At 39.8% G+C, this 16,191-nt stretch overlaps 1 protein-coding gene across 1 annotated transcript in view; it reads right to left on the bottom strand.

Moving 5' to 3' along the window:
- Positions 1–16,191, bottom strand: part of adam12a (ADAM metallopeptidase domain 12a) — an 83,525-nt gene that overhangs the window by 2,870 nt on the left and 64,464 nt on the right. The window contains exons 12-21 of the mRNA XM_075458359.1: positions 10,521–10,698; positions 7,650–7,739; positions 7,280–7,475; positions 7,079–7,187; positions 6,444–6,642; positions 4,883–4,960; positions 3,422–3,530; positions 2,380–2,515; positions 2,047–2,161; positions 697–957 (exon numbers count right to left, since the gene is read on the bottom strand). Coding sequence (XP_075314474.1) covers positions 697–957; positions 2,047–2,161; positions 2,380–2,515; positions 3,422–3,530; positions 4,883–4,960; positions 6,444–6,642; positions 7,079–7,187; positions 7,280–7,475; positions 7,650–7,739; positions 10,521–10,698 — 1,471 coding nt within the window. The remainder of the gene's footprint in view (positions 1–696; positions 958–2,046; positions 2,162–2,379; positions 2,516–3,421; positions 3,531–4,882; positions 4,961–6,443; positions 6,643–7,078; positions 7,188–7,279; positions 7,476–7,649; positions 7,740–10,520; positions 10,699–16,191) is intronic.

The raw sequence follows: 16,191 nt of genomic DNA, 5'->3' as shown, positions 1-16,191 counted from the left end.
TTTTATCATACATAAGAAAGAGAGGCCGAAACACGCGTTATTTCACAACACAACACTTGTTGTTGATCGATAGTGAAACACTCTTGCACCAATTACCTCTGAATTCTGTGTTTGTGTCAAATTGTTTTTCCTTTTGTTCTTTTCTTTTGAGCTGCCTCAAAGGTTGCAGTCAAGCTGGATATAAAGCCAAATAAAAGTCTTCACAGAATGTGTGAAATTTAACTTCTGGAACTTCTAGCTTCCTGTTTCCTTCAACTTTCACAGCCTGGAATGCTATAACTAAACTCCATGGAATAGCAGTGGCAACAGGTTTACCAGCCTGTGATATTTGGAAATATTTGCTCACAGTCATTGCCTCCTCCTCAGTGCTAGCTCTATTTTCATGATGTAAGTGGTGGTTTGTGCTGGAGAAATCCCATTTTGCAAGCAAGGTGCGAGCTCCTGGGTTAACCTTGTTATTTTTCAAAGACTGTGCAAGTGTCAACATGCCTATACTTTTATAGGACACCAAAGAACCATGAAAACAGTCCGCTTGAAAACACCAACCTGAAAGTGCAGCAAACATCGTTGTTTCTCTGTTTCGGTATTACGGGCTGCAGAGGCGGGTAAAAGCACTCCAGACGCAGCAGTGAAATTACAGTGAGTAACATCATCAAATAAAATGTTTCCAACTGAAGAAACAGGAAATTCACTCACCATGACCATCCTGCAGGAGTTGTGGTGTGACGCACTGCGAAATGATGCCCCCCTGGGTGCGACATGCATGTGAGGTGGAGCGGCTCGGTGAGGGGGAGGTGCTGGGGCTCTTGGCTGCCTGGGCCCAGGGGAAAGGGACAGGGTGAGAGACAGGGGGACTGGATGGCTGAGGTGAACTGGAGGGCACTGGGGAAGTCTGCGCATGCTGTGGGATGGATAGGGGGCTGGTGGGAGCCCCGCCTCAGGCCCCCGGTGAGGAGACTGCAAAAAGATGAAAGTCAGAAACAGAAGGGTTGGTCAGAAGATAAACCATCTGCTTCCTGTCAGAAACAGTCATGTTAACCTCCTCCTCCTCCTCTGCTGTGCTTCCTGATGTTGTCAAAGATGTATATATCAATCAGTCCCAGTTGGCTGCCCCAAGTCCTCTTCGGGAAACATATTAAAGACAAAAACTGTCTCATAAGCCCCTGTTTGGGCTGATTCTAAAATTAACACAGAAAAGCAGACCACACACACACACTCCCACTGAGTAAGATCCAACATTGAATTGAGCAAAAATATGAGCCGGCCTCATATTTAGACCTGACCAGATGTGGACAGCTGAAAGAAACACAATGTAACATTCAAAAGCACACACACACACACACACGCACTCATGTGGCAGTTTTACACAGCTCCCGACAACTGGAAAATGACCTCACCTGCACTGTGCTTACATCAAACAGCCTTACATCCTTTCGCCTCTTACCAAATGAAAACCACATGCTGCTAACTGAAAACACCATCTCCGGCTAATGCACATCAGCTTGTATCACTGCTGTGCCATCCTGCAACACAAAGGTCTTATCTGACAGTTTCGCTCATCCTTCAGCAACTTTAAATCAACTTCCTATTACAAGCTGTGTCAGGGCAGTAATTGAGTGGCTAAAGCATACAGAAATGTGGGTACAGTGGTCTCCGTCTTTCAATTATTGTGTCAAGTAATCGGCTCTATCTACATATTCTCATGAGAAATGCGCAGATAAATCCATTCTCTCCAGATAGCTGTTAATGGCAAGAACGGCATTAAAGTATCCTGAACACACCACTCACCACAGATTCCATTTACACTGCCTCCCCTACAAATCCACATTCACAGGGATGATTTAATTGGATTTGAATGATCTGCCATTTGTGTGAAAACAGCCCTTCAATCCAGCTGAGAATGACTTGTGTGAATGGTTGTAATATCATCTGTCACTGATCCTCTATTTGTTGAGTCAGATGCTGTAGAAAAGTCTTCGCTACTTGCAGAGTAAATCTATCCGTAGGCGGCCTGTCAAACGCAGACGTGTGATCTGCTGCACTGACCTTGAAGATGGTGGCACTGTGTGGCAGAGGCTGGGCCGAACGGGATGGAGATGTTGTGCTCAGCAAGGGAGGCTGGTTTGAAGCTGTTGGTCCACTGATTGCAGCACTTTCTGATCTGTAATACAGAGAACAAATTCTATATCTCAAATCAAATACTTTATCACGTTAATCATACACAAATTCATTCAAATCGTGGAATCAAAACAAATTCATCACGTTAATCAATGACGGAATCAAAACCCCTCAACATCATCTAGCTCACATTTTACTATTTACTTACTTTGCTGCATAGAAAAGAAAACATATCATATTTACAAATGACTTAACCATCACCTGAGCTTCTCGATTGGGCTCTTTTTACTTGTGAACAGCAGGCCCAGTAGAGTTTTCCTCTTGATGCAGATGATCAGAGCAGCTCCCAGCACGGTGAGGAGAGCCACCAGGATGCCCACTGTCAGATTCCTGCTGTCTGCTCACAAACACACGGGAATAACGTGAAGTCTCAGGCCATTGTTATTCTAGAATCTTACTTACTGGCATTCCTTTTATAGATTTGACTTTTACTGGGTTTTTTTTTTTTTGCAAATATTGTAGATTCTGGGGTGTATTTCCCCTTGATGCCAGTATTTTCCTTGTTAGACACTTCCATCCTGAAGCCACCTGTTCTGGGTCTGGCTTTACTTTTTACGAAAAAACAACCAACAAGGTTTCTGAAGGTTTCAAAGCAGGTCAAATTCGTAGAAGGGGCCTAAATGGATTTACAGTACCATTCATCTTTGGTAGGCATGTGGAATCTTTGGAGCATGTTCACAAACATTAGCAGTATCAGCTGGGTTTCCCTTCACTGGCAAAGAGAATGTGAAGCAATCTTTTAAATGGCAGCAAACATGTGAATCAGAATGTTTCTGCTGACTGAAGAGAATAAACTTGGTTGTGTAGTGTTATCAGAGTAGTTTGAGGTAGCTGTCCCAACAAGAGTCAAGCCTGGAGGAGAAAAAACAACAACTGTGGTGGACGTCCATGAGACAAAAATCGAGAGAACACTTCCTCTGGGATATTTTATAAAATCTGGGATGAGGCTGGTTGGATGCATTAGTTTATCATTTGCTAGCTCATAAGCAATTTACAAATTTGTGTATTTCAGGGGCTTTTGCTGACTGAATTTGAGGAATTTTCTTTTTTCAGGTGAAACATAAAAAAAATTTACCGTGGGGGTTAAAGAGTTAAATAAAGGTATCCTACACAATATTCAGCAGGTGGTTTTAATGCTGGGGCCGACTGGTGTGGTCAAACATTCCATGACCAAGACATATAACATTAAACAGCCAAAACTGCAGCAACTCAGTCATTTACTGTAACTGATTTGCTGACTTACCTGAAAGTCTGACGGGGCCGCTGTCCACGCTCCCTCCAAAACCTGCCTTGTCGCAGAAGGGAGGTGCCCAGTGAGCCTCACAGTGACAGTTCTTGTTGTTGTTGCACACCTGCAGAATATAAAAAGCATTAAAGTATTCGATAAGCCCTTCCTCCTCCCAGCTTATCTCCTTCATGCTACGTTTCAATACATGCAGAATAAGAGACAAACACTTACTGACAGAGAAAAGAGGATTTTGAAATTGGATGCAGAAGTGAGTGACTCCACTCAGGTTGCAAAAAATAATGATTTTTATTATCAGTTAATCCACTGACTGTTCTTCAATGAACCCAACAATCAATGTGCAAAATGAAAAAATCTAAAGTGTGAAAAATTTTTCTCAACTTTGAGGAGAGTCGCAGTGTGTTTTGTTAAACTTAAAAAAAAACTTCAAGAATTTTTTTTTACAATAATGTAAATGTATGTAAAAACATCAAATTGTTATATCTTAGACAATAGAACAAGCAAATGTTTAGGGGGTTCTGCTTGAGATATTAACAATATTCTATTTTGTTTCAACACTGTTTCGGTTCTCAACTTCACAGTCAATCAATACTCACGACTTAATTACTTTGAGCAGCATGAAGAAGGCAGAGTCAAAATGTCTGATAAACAAATCAGACCATTTGCTCAACATCACATTTTTTTATAATCTCACTCGCTCATCTTCCTGTTGTGCAGAGTCTAGGAATGGTAAAGTTGAGGAGGATTCCATGGCTAGGTAATATGGAACAGGAGAGGAGCTCTCTGTAGGGCAACATCTTGATCTAATTTGTTCATACAGGGGTGCCCTGTCTCCTGGGGGACCCACATCCTTTTGTGTTAGTGAGTAAAACATTCCTCAGAGTTTTATGCGTATGTCTTAACTGGAGCTACACAAACAAATAGGACCCTATGAGAGGTAGTCACAAAGCGTTTCTTGTGTATTTGTGACGCAGGAACGACTTAACAAGTCACAGCCAAAACCTTTGGCACCTGTCAGTGAATGAAATACCACAAAGTCATATAACTGACCTCAACTGGGACAACCCATAGATGTTTAATGGGTGGGATTTAAGAAAAATTCAATATCTATGCTACCTAGTTGGAAGTCAAACTGTATGTCATTGCTCGCAGCATTTCGCTAAAGAAAACCTGCCTGACAGATTTCAACACGGTTTTTAGGACAAGGACAGCAGCCTGAGATTATGATGAATGGCACTTGAAGCTGGACATAAATGAGATCATTATATCTAATTGATTGAACCTTTCAGCGTTCTCAATGATTGATTGCAAGGTACTGTAGTGGCTCCCTATCTGATGTACACTGGGCTTAAACAAGGTTCTGTAAGGAAGAAATGGAGGTGGGAATTACTTTGAAATAGACAGCTATTATATTGATTCTTTGCAACATTGAAATAGGCTGATAGATGCTGTACTCACCCCTCGACCACTGCACTTAGCTGCACAGTCGTGCACACCAAAAACACTGACGTTCTGGCACTGACGATTCAGACACATCTGAAGCAGACAAAGACATTAAAAACTGACAGTTTGAGCTCAGATAGAGTGAGTCAGTAATATTCTAATAACTTTAAACGTTTCAGGGAGAAATAACAACCATATTCAGCTTGCTATTCCTCTTAATTTGCCACTGACAAGCCCCTTCAGCTTTAAATCAGAATAGCATTAAATATAATTATGTTACCACAGGGATTTCTCAAGAATATATCACAGCTAATTCTTTAAAAGTTATTGTACAATTCCTTGAAGGCAGCACACCCAAAACTTGACTAAATGTAAGGATGAGCCGTAGTTGGCACACAAAGTAATGGTAGAACCCTTGAGGGCAGAGGCTGGATCCTTATGGGCGGAGGTTTACAGTGGAGTGAATTAGACTAAATGGAAAAACTGAATCAGTGAAGTGACCACTGGTTAAATTGATCACCACTGGGAGATGCCCAATAGACTGAATAATGTTGAGTCAATTAAATATGTAATTTAGTGCAAGTCCAAAATGACAAGAGCACACTCCCTGAAAAATCTTAGTCATGGCCCATCACATCACAGCCCTTATTCCACTCAAATTCTGAGCAAACGGGTCATCCATTTGAGTAGGTCTTAAGAAAAAGTCTCGCAGTAAAATAAGTAGAAGGAAAAGAACTGTCACATACTGTCACGTGCTTTAAATATTACAAGTAAAGGAACACCTTTGTACTTCATGCTCTATAAACAATTATCTTTGAGCATATTTCAAATGTATTATTTTCTTTTCTGTCCATTAACTGAAGCAGTGGTCTTAATGGAATTGTGGGTTAACTATTAATCATATAGGATTAGAGATGTTGCTGGTTTCCTGGTTGTTTGATTCCTAAAACAAATGACACTATTCATACTGTACAGTCATGTATTTTTTTTATCATCTTTACAGTATTTGTAGAATATATCAAAGTACTGATTAACATACTGCCATACTGGTCCTTAGTAAATCTGCTTTGTTTGTGTCATATTACACTTTGTCAAACATGCTGTAAAGATCACACTTTGTTAGATCTCTGCTATTAAGAAAAAATGCATCCACTCTCAGTCGTCTTCCCATAAACAGAAAACAGCTGCCTCTGATTTAACATAAAAATAAATACTAATCCAGGAAGTTCCCTTACTTCTGCTGCTCACAGATATGTTGTATTCAATCAATATCTCCATTTGATCAATTTAATCCATTTAAAAAAGGGTAATATTTTTGCCTTTATTATCATCACTAGATTTGTTGTCCTTATCCACTTTTATGAGTCATGTGAAAATAAGATGATATTCTATGTCATAATTTTGAACAAACATTGAAAATTAGGTTTTACAAAACTGTCATGCAAAACATATTTATTACTGCACCATATGATAAATGTAGTGGAGAGTAAAACACAACATTCTCACATGAAGTATCCAAAAACGTGTATCTAAACTGGCTGCACTGTTTGTAACTGTCCCAGGCTTCAGCTCTCACCATTCCATCTCCACACTTAGTCCCTGTCAGGACAAGGCCGGGATCGGGCATGTCATCACCCAAGTAGACATGTGTCCCCCGGCACAGTATCCTTCCCCCTTCCTGCAGGGGTATGTTTGTTTCTATGGAAACAGCGTTGGTACCAATTACCGGGCGGTTGGCTCCTCCTTGACACTGGATTTTGCCACATTTAGCATCTCTGTATACACAGCAAACAAGAAGCAGAAAAACATTTCAATAACTGGATTGCATGTTAATGTCTTCCCGGATATAAGTTCCCTGTGCTATGATTTTTACTCTCATCCCTGCTGTCCAATTAAATAGATCTAGCAGCTTGTTTGTGCTGTTTTTAAGATTAAGGCTGAAGCAATTTCATTGCTGCATTAGACAAAATGACTGTGCATCCCATAATTAGGGCTGTAACCTATAATCACTTCCATTTTTAAATGTGACAGCTATTTTTCTAATGGTCTCACACATATGATTCCAGTCTCTAACACGAATAAAAGGCCTGTTATGACCTGACATATGCTCATGCTGGGAACAATTTATTTATGGTCAGTACAGTGTGTGCTCCTCATCGCATGCCACAGCTGAATGCATTCATTGGTTTCTATGGAAACATCAGCTCTTACCTCACTTCACATTTGGCAAAAGAACCTTTCGAATCCTTGCCACAGTTTCCATAAGGGTCTCCTGCTGAGTTGACCCTTTCGAAGCAGATGCCTGGAGCTGGCTTGGCTCCTGCAAAACAAAATAAAACATCTTCAAAAGCTCGCCACCATTATTGAACCATTCATGGTCGAAGCGGGGCAGTAAAAAGGTATTTCACGTACCTTGACCCCACAGTGTGATACATTGTTGCTCATGGGTCTGGCATATGCCGTTATAACAGTAGCCGTCAACATTTTGGCAGGAGTGGCCATCGTGAAGGTAGACATTGGATGGACAGTGAGGGTTGGTGCCAGTGCAAAATTCTGGCAGATCACAAGAGTTACTGGATTCACGACACGGAGTACCCGCTGGCTTCAGCTACACACAAATGTAGACAGCAAAACACATGAAAAAAAGAGTCAAGCTCAGACTAATATGTAGCGATCCAGAATGAGCTTCTGTTAAAATTTAATTTTAAAATGCTAAATCTGTCAAAGGTATCAAAAATGCCAGAAGAAATATTCAAACACGGCTAAGCAGGGTATGTTTTACCTGACAGTCTTGGCAGCAGTGTCCATGTGCACAGACAGCATCTCCTTTTAGAGTGCAGGTTGTAGCGTTGCAGCAGGGATTCATACATTCCTTCAAATACAAAAAAGAATGGAAAAGAATGCAAACGGAGAAAGCAAATGTAAGTAAGAAAGAGTAAAATTACAGCAAAATTAACTGTGCACTCGGAGATCGTATTCACCCTCAGAGTAAGAAAGCTCAGACTTTGTTATCAGAGGCATAGAAGCCCTGGCAGGACTCTATTCTGTGGCAACTAATAATACCTGGCACACGAGACGAAATAGCATTTTCAAATTTTCTGAAAACGTTTCCATCTGACTGGATTTAAAAACTCTGTCAGACCTCTGAAAAAATAAACTGTATGGCGAAGGATATCGTAAAATTAAGAGGAGAGAAAAGATGGAAATGGTGCGGCAAGTCCTCTAATTCAGCTCTAGCAGCACAGAGATATATACACAACCTCTCCCAAACTAATCATGCAACCTCCTTGCACCAGAGGTGTTACTCTGATCGTCAATGCCAACATAAAATAAGACTCACTTAGGAATTCTTCCTGCCAAAGTCATTTTTCTGAATACTAATGTATCAAACAGCTAAAGTCTAAGCAGTTTTTTTAATCTGAAAATGTAGTCACTTATTTTAATCATGGCACTTAGACGTTTTAGATACAAGTTTTCTACTTAAACCAAGACTATTCATTTAGCTTGCTTTTACTTTCTATGTTTTTTTTCTTTATCTTGATAGCTGTTCGGAATATATTAGTATGACACGTTTTTGTTTCAGTCAAAAGGTAGACTCAATACTTTATAACAAATAACACCACAAAATTAAAAAACCTTGGAAACCTTGAACATTTTTAGTGTGGCATGTGAAATGTTTACTTTGGATAAAGATGTAATCATAAAAATAACATATTGGGATATCCCTGAATCATCCTTTCTGGCATGCAGAGAGAGATGGGCAGTATCTGCACCATACCGCCTTCTGTAAAATTTTCCCTTTCACCGTGCAAGACCATCTGTCTCGGCTTAGCTGATATCAAGATCCATGCAATGCACCAATCAGCAACTCTCTGCTTTCACATACATATGGACACAGAATAAAGTATTTTTGTGTTTGTGAGTCTGCTTGTGCATATACAGTTTAGCCAAAAAAAATATTGGTTGGTTGCTGACTCTGCCCACTCTATATAGCCTGATCTTAAAAAAGATTAATTCCTTATGATCCAAGAAGAAAACACCAGACATTAAGCACTTGGACTTGGGCAGGACTGGACTTTCCAAAGAGACAATGATCCAAAACTTTCAGCCAAAGTGGTCAACAAGTGGTTTACAGAGAGCAATATTAGCAGTTTCGAGCAGTCCAGCCAGAGTCCAGACCTGAATTTCCTCCAGAATCTGTGGATGAGTGATGAAAAGGACTCCCTCCAACCTCAAAGACATGGAGATGGTCATCAATGCACCAGAATCCCAGTGGAGAAATATTTGGCAGTTATGAGAAATATTTGACTGTTGTGATGCCAAATAAAGGTTTCGCCATTGATTACTGAAAAAGGGCAGGATAAATCTAATACATGGTATTTTCAGTGAGAATGAGAAAAAAACCTATTGAAATAGTTAGAAATTGTCATGAAAACATCTCTAATGTAACAACTTAGTCGTTTGTTAATGTCATTTCCAGCCAGAGGAAACTTACGGGTCAATAAAAATTCATTGTAAATCAAAATTTGGCATAGGCATGAATAATTTTGCGCTTAATTGTATGATCTCACACAGAGGCAGGTTGACTGGACCCACGAGGCCCAGCTCTTTCCCTTCTGCCTTTAAAGTCTGAATAAAGTGTGCAGCTGAGTGCAGTAAGAGTCGGGGATAAGTAGAAGGATGGAGCTGGCAGGGGACACAGCTGACATGATGGACCTTCCAGAACTTCTATCAGCCTGAAAACCATTAAGGGCCTTTCCCATGGTCCCAGGGGCCAAAAGAGGCAGAAGAGTCCCCCTGAAAAGAAGTAGTTTGTGATTATGAGGAAGAGGACCCACACTTTTAATGAGGCTTTAATGGAGGAGAGATATGCTGTCTGAACAGTCTGATGTGGCCTGGTTTGGCATAATGCTGCTCAACTCTGTGGAGAGCTTGATTACTGCCGTTGGCTCAAGCCCGGGAGCTTATGATAGTTCTTTGTTTTGAAGGACAAGGCCACTTTCAGCTTGACCCTGAACCCTGAGTGTTCACAAAAAATAAAGGTATAAACAAACCACAAAAGACAACAAGGCATTCTCTCAGTTAGGCTGTTATGTAATTGAAAACATCTTTCCAAAACAGAATAGATGTCTCCTTCATGTGCCAGCCTGTGCTAATTGTCAGATGCATCATGGTTAACTGCTTTTTCATCCTGCAGTCAGAACAGTTAGCAACTGTTAGCAACCGTTATATACGTGGATGCCAATGCAGATTCACTTCAATAATTCACCAGCTGACAGGGTGAAAGTGTCAGCTGTGTTTCCTCTAAGTGACATCTATCACAACGAGACAGGCCTCTTCCCAAACACCTCTTCCGTGCACCGACTGAATAAATTCCACTCCTATCTTGAACCCATTTTCACAAGGATGTGTTTACGAAAGTCCTGTGCTGTTAGATTGGAAACAGTTTGTTTTTACTCCAGGAGATGCAGGTTTGTGTCATAGTTTTGCCGAGAGCTACAGAAACCCCTCTCTAATTTTTCATTTCAAAAGTGTGGGAAATACAATTAACAATGATTTATGAGAACCAAGGAAGAGATTTTGGGCTGAAGTTGTGGGAGGTCTGGAGATAGAAAAAAAAGACTTTGTTTATGGTGACCTACAGCAGCCTCACCTCCAGTTCGCCGCAGTCACACTCCTCTCCCTCCTCCACGTAGCCGTTGCCGCATTTCTGCCCACCATAGAGCACTTTAACCTCTGGCATGTTGAATAGACACATTCCAACTCCTTTTTCAAAACTAGCTGTAAGGTCCTTCTTGCTGCAGCTGCTGAATACTGTGGGGAACGGATACCTGTGAATGGGAGAAATGTTTTGTGAGTGACACAAACAAAAAGCAAGGATGAAGATGACTGAGGTCGACCATAAGGACCCTCCTCAGTCTGATGTAATCAGTGGTAATTACTGCCAATCAGAAGAAAAAAAAAATCAATGAACCACTAAAGCTCTCTAAATCTCCATCAGCATGCAAAGGGTCCCCGTGACTTTTCTCCACGTGGAAATTTGGAGATAAGATTAGACATATTTTATGAGACAGAGGATCATAGAAATTCTACCCGAAAAGTGCTTCCTTTGCAAGACTTGTAACACCCATAAATTTGGGAGACTGTGGGCCTGCCTGTGTGTTTTTAATATTTTTTTTGGAACAGTCAGAGGGGGTGGTCTGCTCCGCAGGGAGAGCACACAGCTCAAAACTCTGTCTGCCAAAAGCTTTGTTAAAGACCTCATGTGGCTTTATTGAGCTTTTCTGTGATAATAGAGCTCCTTGGATGAAAGAGTGTGTGTAAAATGTTCATGAATATGAGTACATTCTGTCTCCCCCCTTATGGCTTGATACAAAAGCACCATATGAGATTTTTAATATCTCCACCAACGCTGTGAAATTCAGCATGAGGCCAGAAAAAGGTGAATCGTTAAGTTATCTTCCCACTTATATCTGTGCTTGTCTTTGGGCACAGATAAGTGACAGTAAGTGGGACATTCAAGTCGGCTCTTTCAACAGGGGCTACGAAGGGCCCTTGAATGTTTTAAGTATACATTGTGAAGTATGCCATCGATCATACTTCTGCACCTGTACTACCTCTGCCACCCACTTGCCTATTTGGGCCTGAAGGCTCAAATGGTTTATTTTCTCTCCTTTGTGTGTGTCAGTGAGACTTTTTCCACTACAGGAGAGGCATTCATAACTGTTGAAGTGGGGATAATAAACAAATTGAGCATGCACCAAGCAACAGTATACCCAGCAGCTGGATGTCAGTCAAAATGCATTTTCAGGTGCTTTGTTTCATTAATCAATTAATATATTTCAATATAAAATATGTCCATTTTAGTCACATAGTCAAGGGAGATGAGCAAGCCTGCAATGTAAACCAAACACATTCCACACAATTGTGTTTGAGTCTGTGAACCCTTTCAAATTTTCCTACGTGCCAGCATAAATATGGCCATAACATTGTTAGATTTTCACAAAGGCCCAAGAGAAACCAATCTATTCATCTTCATTAAGGTTTTTTATCATTGATAATTGATATGTAATACTAAATCACTGACAATTATATAATATTGCATACTCTTGAATGGCTAAAACCATAATACTAACAGCTATTAGTAGACACTTCTTGAAATACCCTCTCCTTTCTCGTAACTTAATCGAGCTGACACTATATTCTTTCATCTGCAACCAAACTGAGAGAAGGTTCGTACCTCTGGGACAGGCCACAGTGTGGATTTCCAAGCTTCCATTGTGGATTAAACCCAGCTCCTTAGAAGAAAGTAAAAGCTGCTGCTTGCAGCTTTGCTTTCTTTAAAAAAAAAAAAGGTGCTATTTATTTATCCTCCAATGATTCCTGTGATGGTTTTCTATCCAGTGGTCAGCAGTGTCTTCAAGTCTATGTTTAGAATCAGTTCAGCTAACCTTAAACTTTGACTGAGATAGTACCAAGAAAACTCCGACAAAAAGCAAACAAAAAAAGCCAGAGCCACACTGTATTTGACCATAACATGACATGAGAAAACACCATGAAATACTGTGGCAGCTGAGGCCTCAGCCCTGGTGTTTATGTGCCAAGCCCATCACCAACGCTAACATCTCTCAGCTTCCCAAGCAGAACAATGTACATGGCCAAACTTCATCAGCTGCTCAAGAACAGTTTCAGGAACATGCTTGCTTCTATGAGGCTGAGAGTTTAACCCCAACCCACTGAGTGTATTAATATAGAAGCAAGCATGTCTCTGTGGCTCAGTGATGCCAACGCTTTGGTTTTCTCTGATGGGGTTTTCCACATCTAATACAGAGCTAAATATGTCACGACACTGTGAATGTTATGACATGACCTCATTCTTGGCCTACCTTTGATGTGTTCAGGCGGCTTACATCAACTTTTTCTGCTGAATCCCCTCCCCCAAGCCCCACCCTGTTCATAGGTTATGTTAGGCCAAAGTCGGCTACCTCAAACCAGATCTCCTTATTTTCTGGATTAAAGTGAAAGATCAGAGTGGATTTGTAATTACATAAAATTGTGAAATAGAGGAAAAGTAATGTAAGCTGCAATAACAGCATGATTGTGCCCCCTTTTTCCCCTCCTCCTCTCTGATGAACAGTTGTCAAGGTTGCTGCTCAACAGGAAGGCCACCTCCTTAGTAACTTCTGTTGTTGATTTCCTCTTTTCCCTGAAAGCTGGAGCCAAAATTGCTTGCTCAAGTTGTGCCCCATCTTTGCAGTAATCATTCAATTTCCATGAACTCGGCCCTGGTCTTCAATTAGCAGCCATGTAATGCATGACAAAACAGTCACATCCTTGCTTTTCTTTTTTTAAAGTAACTCTGAGACACATGAGCGGCTCAGAGATCCAGCTGTTCTTTATGAGCACCAATACAGAATTAATTGGTCTACCCAGCAACAGTCTGGGCGAGGGAGGGAGAATAATGGCTCTGAAAAATCAGAGGCACCGATGAATTATGCTGGATGGCATTTAGCAGCTGCAGTCCCAAGGGCCAGTAAAACACTTCCAGCTTCAGTTAAGGTTGGCACATCTGGAGCTTATGGCAAACTTAAGATGCTGTGGACAACCACTCATCGCATGAAAGTCTGGTTCACCACCTCAAAAGAAAAGATGCAGTTTGGCTCTGTGGCCCTTCATTTTGCTCTCAGTCTGTTACCTATTTAAGATGAGTTGTGCTCACCTCTGTCTGGTCTTTAAAACTCCTCTCTGTTTTGTCTTCTTATGCTGCTGCACTTTTCCATCGGGTTCTGGCCCACCTCAATTATAGTGTATCTTCTTTTTTTCACCTTTAATTTAGAGTTCGACAGTTTGCTTTTAAGCTTCAGGACAACTATATTTGATGGATTGCAAGGTGTACAAAGCAATCTCTGAAAGTAAGCAGCGGCAACAATCAGATGAGACTTTAATGGATTTGTGGGAGGTCTGTGATAAAGAGTAATTTTCAGTTCTGTAACAGGCCTCTGTGATCTGTTCCATACTGTGATAGTACTACAGAGCTGAAGACCTAAAAAAATCTCACAGCCCACAGGAAAACTTAATCTTTTTCTTGGCCTAGGGTAGAATAAGTCATTTGTAAAGACATGAACAACAGATTAGATGGAACCTCTGACAATTCACAAAGCTGCATATATTTGAAGACTAAAATCACCTACTTTATCAAATTAATTTACAGACTCCAGTTTTCTAAAATGTGCTTTATGAAAAGTGACTCTGAAAAATACTTCCTCTATTTTTTTTACAACACTAAAGTATCATTATTTGGGTTATTACTTATCAATTAAACAAATATTTTAGAGAATGGGTTAAAAATCCCAAACTGAGAGCAGTCGGACTTACACATTTCTTGTTCAAACCATAATTGGCCAACACATGAAGACCATGTTAATGAAAGATTTACTACAGTCTATAACCACAAATCCAACCCTTATGACATCAATGATTATAATTAATACCCTTTAGGCAGTGTGTCCCTTTGAAGTACTCTGGATATTTTAAGTTTAGTGGTCAAGGTTCCCGCCCTTGACAAAACCTAACAAGCACACATAGCATGGTCAGTTTAACCTTGATCTCACGTGAGTGTGAATGAAGCTGAGTTTGACAAATGTGACTATGATAAATATTTCATGAATGAAAACCACTGTTTCACAGTACATCTCTTGTGCTTGTGGAGCCCGAACTCCAAGTGATGGCACTTGGTGAGGTGATCTGCTGCTGGCCTTTGGTGTCTGACAGTCGGACCTATGCTGCAGGTCCTAAAAAGCAATTACACATGGATTTCCCTATAGATTTAATGCAAAAAATGGTGTATGTTTCATTAAATGTTTAACAAACAACATTTTACCAACCATTTGTGCAAATTCCATAAATAGGTAAACTAAACAAACAATTGACGGTGTTATCTGCATGTGCCCAGAAACAGCCTAAAAATCTCCTAAAATATGGTGACTAAATTAAAATATGGTACTAAAGCTTTTTCAAACCTCAAGTGGAAACCATGACATTCTTTTCAAGTCTGATCAAAGCAGAAACTGTGGTTCACTCAGAATACAATTTGCACTCGCTTCTGTCATACTCAAATTTCTATGCCCTGCTGTATATATACATATATTTGCTTCTTTTTTGTGGAATGTCAATAAAGTAGTCACCAATCTTGTCTTCTCAAACTCTGTTAATGAAAGAGCTGAGCAAGAACAACAATCTTTTCCAGAAAGAAGGTTGAGCAAACTGTGACGTGATGTAGTTTGAAATGGAAAATAATCCAAAAACAAACAACTTTTTGGTTTCTAAACAGCTGATCACAGATAGTTCCATCAAGTCTGAATATGTTAGAGGTGAGTTAAGGATGAGGGTACAAGAGTAATAAAAAAATTGAAAAAATTTCATTACATCTCTGATACTTTTAATTACCATGGCGATAAAATGTGGATAATAGTAATTATTATTACATTTCATTCACTGTAGTCCATTCATTCATTGTTTACTCCATTTTAATTTCTCTGAACGGATAAAGTTAGAATCACCACAAAAAGAGATAACCATGCACTCTAATATCTATGGTCTAAAATCTAAAATCATCCTACATGCATGTCTTTAGACTGTGGCAGGAAACCAGAAGACCTTAAAAAGACAAAACACACAAACTAAAAAAAAAAAGGTACTCAGATTAACCTGCATGTATCAAACAGATATGGACATATGACTGACTGAGTAAGAGTGATTTGATCTTTTGCAGATGGAAAGCTGCCTTGTGTTAGATAGTGGATTTTTAGTATTAGTATTTATTTAGTCAATTTTATGCGACTATATAACTTTCAGCATGAAATATTTTCAGATCACATCAAGACTACTGTACAGTCTGCATATTCTGTATATATTTAATATATTTACTATGTAAAAATTGCACTATTTTGCAGATACCACACAAACATATTCAAACCACTCGTGTGCCTTGTTGTTTTTAGCTGGATATATTATTCTTTATCCTAACCCTAACCCTAAAATTTCTTATTTTTCAATTGAATGTTTGTTATCTAACTGTTCAATCTCCTGTGTGTCCTGTACATATAGTAGAAGCGAGAATAAAACTGACTCTGACTTTGATAGCCAGCCAATATTGATAAACTAATTTTCAAACTTCGTTTAATTCAGTTTCATAATATCAAAGTCAGTTAAACAATCCCAACATGACGACAGCTGTAAGTGGCTAAAGTTTCATTTCTAGGTTTTTATTTGAAAAGATGTTAATATATGAATATAAAGTAAAATGTTATATTGCAGGAAAACTG

This window comes from Odontesthes bonariensis, chromosome 23, assembly GCF_027942865.1.
Source record: "Odontesthes bonariensis isolate fOdoBon6 chromosome 23, fOdoBon6.hap1, whole genome shotgun sequence".
NCBI classification, from domain to species: Eukaryota; Metazoa; Chordata; class Actinopteri; order Atheriniformes; family Atherinopsidae; genus Odontesthes; species Odontesthes bonariensis.
This window is presented reverse-complemented; position numbering and strand designations above follow the sequence as displayed.